The sequence below is a fragment of the Mus caroli genome, chromosome 2 (genome assembly GCF_900094665.2).
Source record: "Mus caroli chromosome 2, CAROLI_EIJ_v1.1, whole genome shotgun sequence".
Lineage (NCBI taxonomy): Eukaryota > Metazoa > Chordata > Mammalia > Rodentia > Muridae > Mus > Mus caroli.
The window spans coordinates 120,356,702-120,363,815 of NC_034571.1; the positions used below are offsets into that span (position 1 = coordinate 120,356,702).

Here is a 7,114-nt window from a genome sequence, read left to right on the forward strand (position 1 = left end):
TGGGTGGTCAGCACTGGCTAAGCTTCTCCTTGGGTTTGGTGGAGTTCCTGGCTCCCCCTTTTCTGTCGTGGGCAGCTCCAAGGGTCCTCAGGGCCCAGTGTCCCAGTTTGTTTTCTGTTGCTGCGATAAACCACAGGCAACTTGTGGGCGGAAAGGGTTTATTTCAGCAAACAGTGTAGCATGGAGGGAAGTCAGGGCAGGGACTGAAGCAGAGACCATGGAAGAACACTGCTTCCTGGCTTGTTCAGCCTGCTTTCCTTATATAGCCAACACCCACCTGGCCAGGGGGTACCCTCTGTGTGCTGGACCCTCTCACATCAGCCATTAATCAATACAATGCCCTACACACGTGCCTCCAGGCCAGTCAGACAGAGGCATTTTATCAGTTGGTGGCTAGTTTGTGGTTGGGGATCATGACTATCAAGGAGCGTCCAACACCCAGGGGTAGATGCACCTGCTCTTGCCTGAAGCCTGTGCCTTTGCCAGGCCTGGAGCAAGGCCAACCAACGTGGCCCTGTCCCAACTCTCACAGGAGCCTTCATTTGAACCAGTAGCCCTCCCCCAAGCTCTGCCATTTATACAGCTAACAGTGACTCCTAAAGAGGGAGAAGGAAGCAGCTGCTTCCTGCATTTCTCAAACTGCAGGGAGTCCATGAACCCCACTTGCTCTTTTTTATTTTATTTATTTATTTATTATTTAAAGGAGGAAGGAAGTGGACATGGGCCTCAAAGCACAATTTGTGGGAGTTGGTTCTCCAACCACTTAGTCTGAGAGCTCAAGCTCGGGCTTGGCAGTAAGTTCCCTTGTCCACTGAGCCATCTTGATCACTGAGCCATCTTGTTGACCCTCCTGCTCTTCTTTGATGCCTCTTGCTTCTGGCTTTAGTAAAGGGAAGACACCTCACTTCACCCTCAGGCCTAGCCTCCCTCCCTCAAGTCTCCATAGGCCCTGGCCCCTTGGTACCCTCAATGCAGATGAGGGTGTGGCTGCATCATCTCTAAATCCCACATCACCTATGGCCAGCAGCCAGGATAGGTCTCACTTCCCATCACTCCAACTCTCCTCACCCAGGTCTACAACTTTCTTACTGTCTGTAAGACTGAAGAGTGTGAAGCACTCCTCATGGCATAGCTGAGATACTCAGGGAAGGACAAGTTGCAAGGAGAGAAAGCTTTGTTCCATCGGGCTGACTGCCAGCATCCTAGCTCAGTACTTGTCCTGAAGAGGTAAAGAAACGGTTTTGGCTCTTGGACAATATGGGGAGGGTCACTGTCCATTTCAAACCTGAGTGGGACTTCAGGTTGGACCCAGGGAATTTCTCTGGTTGTATTTTGCTCACACCCAATCCCTGTGCCTTCCTTTTCTAAACCAAGGAGCTAAATGGCTGCCTCTTTCTTGGCTAATTCGTAGTACCTAGCACGCTTCCTGGTTTACAGTCTTAGCTCAGTGAATGAATGTTTGCTTACTGTGCTGGACCCCCAGCCATGTGGCCCTTGCTTTGTACCCTGAGCTGCCCAGACCTGCTCACCTAGAGCCTCAGATGCCCTAACCCACATAGTACTTTGGCAGAATCTGCCACAGGGCCTTGTACTGAGTGGCCAGGTGGAGCACCTGGCAGAACTCCTAGGGCCAATCTGCCATCCCTCCTGTTACAGAGACATCAAAGGACATCTGACTCAAACTTCCCTGGAGGCAGGGCCTTCCTCCCATGTGATCACAGGAGATGGAGACCTGCAGAGAATCCAGGAGAACATGTCCAGGGTCAGGCCCAGGAGACCTGAAACTAACTTTGATGAAGCAATCTGGTAACTTCCTGGAGCTTCATCAGGCTCAACCAGATACCAACTTGACCTTCGCAGAGAGTGCGGTGGTGGCAGACAACAGCCAGTGTGAGGGGTTTCAGTCTCTCTATGAAGCAGGTGGAGCCAGGTACCACTCAGCATTTTAAACCAGGAAAGTAGCCATGTTTTCCTCTATAGCTACATCTGTCTCTTTGTCAACTGCCAACACCGCTTCTTTCCTGAGTGTTTCCGAACAACCCCTTCTCCAAACTAGTGTTCCACGGCTGTGACAAGGTTTCTGGGTGCTAAGCTGGAGGAATAATTCCCAGTTAGACACCACTTATAAAAGAATGTGTGATGTATGTGCCTTTTGAGCATTTGAAATAGTGTATGTGTGTGTGTGTGTGTATGTGTGTGTATGCGTGTGTGTGTGTGTGTATGTGTGTGTATGTGTGTATGTGTGTGTATGTGTGTATGTGTATGTGTGTGTATGTGTATGTATGTATGTGTATGTGTGTATATGTGTGTATGTATATGTGTGTATGTGTGTGTATGTGTGTATGTGTGTGTCTGTGTATGTGTCTGTGTGTATGTGTATGTGTGTATGTGTGTGTATGTATATGTGTGTATGTGTGTGTGTCTGTGTGTGTGTCTGTGTGTATGTGTCTGTGTGTATGTGTCTGTGTGTATGTATATGTGTGTATGTGTGTGTGTATGTGTATGTGTATATATAAAAGCTGCAGAGAGCAAACAGGCCTGAAAAGAAACACAGAGCTGGAAGGGAGATGTAGCTCACTTGATAGAATGCTTGCTTAATATGAATGAAGTCCTAGACTTGAATCCCAGCACCACACAAAACCAGGCACGGTGGGAATGATGGCTGAGTTCTTATCCCAGAAGATGCTGAACAGAACTTTAACTGACACCTGGTTCGAAGCCAAGCCCACTGAAGAGAGGTGTAATTTTCCCATGCTTCACCCTAGGAATGTAAAATGTTGGCATTGACCTCCTTTCCAGGGAACTTTGAGTTATTTGGTCTCTGCCAAAGGATTAAGGTGACCCTGTTTGCTGCGTCCTCCACCACTGCTGGATGTACACAACATCCCAGGGAAGACACTGTCATCCAAAGCCTCTAACTATTCTGACAGAGTTTCAGATACAAGAGCGCCAACATTCAAGCAGCCCTACCACATAGGACAGGCAAGATGAAACTAAGAAAAACAAGGGATACAACCACCACTAGGAGCAGATCACCAGGGACTCCCATCTACAAGAGAGAATCAAGTTTAACGTAGCTTTGCTTTAATGTGCTCAGGTATATAGTAGATCAGATGAGCAACTCTGACAGAGAACTGGAAATGATTTTTTTATTGCTTTTATTTCATTTGTTTAAATCCAATCAGTTGCATTTAAAAAAAATACAGGGTGTCACTTCCTCACCCCCAAGTTAACAAATCAATAATAACTGAAAACAAACAAACAACAAAACAAAACCTTCCAACTTCTGGGGGTAGAAAGCACATCCCAGGATGCCTGTTTGAGAGTGTGCTTGCTGGAGTCTTTGTACGTTTGTACATTGGGTACCACCATCCTTAGTCCTAGCAGCAAAACTGGTGCTTGTACATTCATAATGTAATTCCACATCAACATGCCCAGAGATAGGGAGGATTACCACCATAAAGGGCACTCATCCTCTTCACACCAAACCCTGGCTCTGCCCTCAGCCTGGCTCTCAACTCCTGGGCTGCACAAATTGTACTTGCTTGGCACCAGGCCTGTCAGGGGTTCTGCCCATCACCGTGTTTGACTTTCACAACCCTGCACACAGGCCCTGAGGAACCTCTCCATTTTATAATAAAATTAATCGAGGCTGGGGGCCTATGTCACGCGTTTGAGGTACCCCAGCGAGCAGCACCAGGCCGTGAATCACATGGCTAAGGCAGGCTCTGCTCCTCCCACTGAATTTCTATAGCAGTCCCAGGATGCCTGCAGTTAGAGAGGCCTTGCAGTTCTTCCCACAAATGCTCATTAAACACCAAATTGTATGCTGAGCCTTTGCCTTAGAGACCCAGCTTCAGGGACCCAGAACCAAAATATGGGAAAGTAAGAACCTGTGATTGGAGCAGAGATCGGTCCATATTGTCTCCCTTTTCTTTGTCCTTTCTGGACTTAATGCCCAGCACATAGGGACCATCCAGAGATAAGCGAGGGGTGGTCCCAGGCCATATGTGCAGTATGGCAGGGGAAGTGCAAAGCCCTGTTCTTACTACCAGATCCATCCTGGGAAGACAGTGGGACCACCCATGCTACTGTCTCCAAGGCAAGGGGGAGCCCCAGCGTGGCCCACATCCCTGGTTCTCTCTTAGGAGCCAATGTTCAGCACTGGTATTTCTAACCCAGAATGCAGACAGGACAGCTCAGCCCTCAGACAGGCCTGTCTTGCCCCACTGGTAACAGGAGATTCAGAAGAGAGCTGCAGAAGGCTCAAAGGTCACAACCTCAACCTTGATGTTTGTTCTGTGCAGGGAGGCCTGGGAGCCAGCAAGGTGGCAGTAAGGGCAAGGTAAAGGGAACAAGGGGAGGAGGCAGGACCTCCATGGAGAGAGCAAGCAATGGTCTGGGGAAGGGAGCAAGAAGGATGTTGGGGCAGGTGGGGGGACCAAACTTAGACAAGGGGAAAAGGAGCTTAGATAGTAGAGGGGGGAAAGAAACAAGGCAAATGGAGGGTGCTGGAGAAAGAACTCCCATGGGTGGTGAAGAGGCCTTTCCTGTTGCTGAGATACCACAGTGAGGAGGACAAGGATAGACACGCAGAAGAACCTGTTAGCTCTGTAAAGACTGGGAGTGATTTGGGCTACAAGGAGAAAGTGCAAATGTGAACTGGGTAAGCTAAAGAAGAGGAGGGGACAGCCCAGCACTAGAGGCCAGCCTGGGCTCTGGGACAGAGGTTACAGATGTCTTCTGGTCCAGGCTGAGACAAGGACAAAGGACAGGAAGCCCCCAGGAATCACCTTGCCCTGTTATAAATCAAAAAGGAAACAGGTGGCTGTGGGTGAGGGGCACCCAGACAGAGACTCCAAGCCTTCCTGTCCTCCTCTATGCTGAAAACCCCAACTGGAGCCCCTAAGCTCAGGCACCGAGGGATTATGGAACTCACCGGTGGGTTCTATAGCTTCAGAGAGGTGACCCTGGGGATATGGAAAAGTTGTGTCTCTTCAGAGCTGGCGGAGCTGTGACATCACAGAACTAAAGTGAGTCCCTAGCACAGACCTTCAACCCTGACACAGGGACACTCAGAGCTCTGATGTCCCTGCCTCAGGAATCCTCCAGAGGACGAGAAGTCCCAAGCTATTCCCCCAAGTGGATGTGCAGCAGCAAGAAAGACACGTGGCCGGCTTACGTGGGAACTTTCAGTCCCCACCACTCCTTAGAGTTGGGCCAGAAGCTCTCTCTGCCTGGGAGGTTTCCGGCCAGGGTGTAGCCCAATGGCTGTAAAGACTTCCCGGATACCTGATGCCCACAGTCATTCTGGCAGCCCCTCACCTGAGGCGTTTCCGGATGGGACGGAAGTATTTGGAGGTCTTGACAGCAAAGATGATGCTGGGGATGAGGAAGAAGGCGCACCACCCCAGGCAGAACCAGAAGGCATTCTGGACAGGAGCCACGAGGTCAGCTCCCTGAGCTAGGCTGTTGCCTCCCCACCAGCCCCGTTCCCAGAGGCCCCGCTCTGACTCCACATGACCTGGGCTCACGTCCTCCTCCTGCCCCCTTCCATTTGCTCTGTACCCATGGTGGGTTGGGGACACTCACCCAGGGGTCAGCCATCATGTCACACAGGATCACATGACCATTGTCCAGGGCTGTAGAGAAGGGCTGGCAGGTGGCGATGCGCTGAGTCACCTGTCATGCCAACATGAGGCAGGTAGATATGAAGTCACCTGGACCTACAGATGTGTACCCCATATTCTGAGGAACACCTCACGCTTGCTCATAGAGTAGTGGGCGCACACACAGACATAACGGCCATGGGTTCTCAGGAAGGTTGGACACTGAACTTCCTGCTCAGCTCTCCCTCTTTGCATCTACTCGCCAGCCTATGTGTAAGTCTCACCATGTCCCCTACCATGGCTTTAAGCCATCCTCGCTAGAGAGGCACACACATGCCTAACTTTACATGTGTGCACATACTACACACACAGATACTCAAGGTCAGCTACCCCCCTGTGATGCCTCTCCAGAAGTTGTGGCCCACAGGGTGTGCAGGAGGAGGTGGGCTTGGATGGCTGGCCTTAAAGAAGCAGGACGAGGGACCTGTTCATGGAGAGGCATAGAGTCCACACTTGGGTCTTACAAAATGGCTGGGGGTAGAAGTGGAGTAGACAGCATTCACTCTGCAAGGATGCAGATGGCAGGTTTGGGAGTTTGGGTCCAATCCCAAAGGCCTTCGTACCCCAGAAGGGCTCCACAGCTTGTCCACTGGGCTGGGTATGCTTTGAGGCCCAGGCAGACATCTGTACCCTCACTTACCTCTGCTTTCACCCAGGTCACATACTGAGAGAAGTAGCCCATTTCCCTGGTCAGGAAACACTCAGTGGCCTGCAGGAAGGAGTGAAGTCCTGGGTTGGCAAGGGTCCTGCCTCTCCAGACCCCTCCATATCTGGGATCATCAGGACAAGCCTGGCTCTCACGGGAGCCACAGTGAGGATGAGCTGGGGAAGCCTGGGGTAGACGCTTCACGTTTGGCTTAGAGGCCACACCCTACCCTCAACTCACATTCCTCAGGATGTGGTTGATCTGCACAGGCAGCTCTCCTTTTAGACGGACGACACTGTCAAGAAAGTCTGAGATATTCACCTGCAGGAGATGAGAGCCTAGATCACCCATCCATCTCTCCACTCACCATCCATCCTACGCTATACCACACACCACCTTAAGGGAGGAGGAGTAGGCTCTAGGACCCAGAGGCCTAAGAAAGGGATCCTTAATGATCTGACCCCGCCCCCTTCACCTTCTAATGGGACAGTAGGAGCAGAGATCTCAAAGCAGCCATCCTGTTTTCCTCTATTGCCCACCTGTTCCGACCGCCCCCCTGCCCCCACTCCCATTAGCCACCTGCAGACTTGGGGCCAAGGACTCCAAGGTCTTGACACTGAAGTTGAGCTTGGTCTGTGGAGGAAGATTCAGGGCTGTTACAGGCAAGAATTCAGAGGCAAGAAATGGAGAATGTGAGCCAGGCGTGGTGGTGCACGCCTTTAATCCCAGCACTTGGGAGGCAGAGGCAGGTGGATTTCTGAGTTCAAGGCCAGCCTGGTCTACAGAGTGAGTTCCAGGA

General features: G+C 51.0%; 1 protein-coding gene across 1 annotated transcript in view; it reads right to left on the bottom strand.

The window, feature by feature from the left end:
• Positions 1-3,201: 3,201 nt before the first annotated feature.
• Prom2 (prominin 2) overlaps positions 3,202-7,114 on the bottom strand; it is a 13,082-nt gene continuing 9,169 nt past the window's right edge. The window contains exons 18-24 of the mRNA XM_021182105.2: positions 6,895-6,948; positions 6,556-6,636; positions 6,310-6,378; positions 5,593-5,682; positions 5,326-5,432; positions 4,940-5,012; positions 3,202-4,799 (exon numbers count right to left, since the gene is read on the bottom strand). Coding sequence (XP_021037764.1) covers positions 4,949-5,012; positions 5,326-5,432; positions 5,593-5,682; positions 6,310-6,378; positions 6,556-6,636; positions 6,895-6,948 — 465 coding nt within the window. The 3' untranslated portion in view covers positions 3,202-4,799; positions 4,940-4,948. The remainder of the gene's footprint in view (positions 4,800-4,939; positions 5,013-5,325; positions 5,433-5,592; positions 5,683-6,309; positions 6,379-6,555; positions 6,637-6,894; positions 6,949-7,114) is intronic.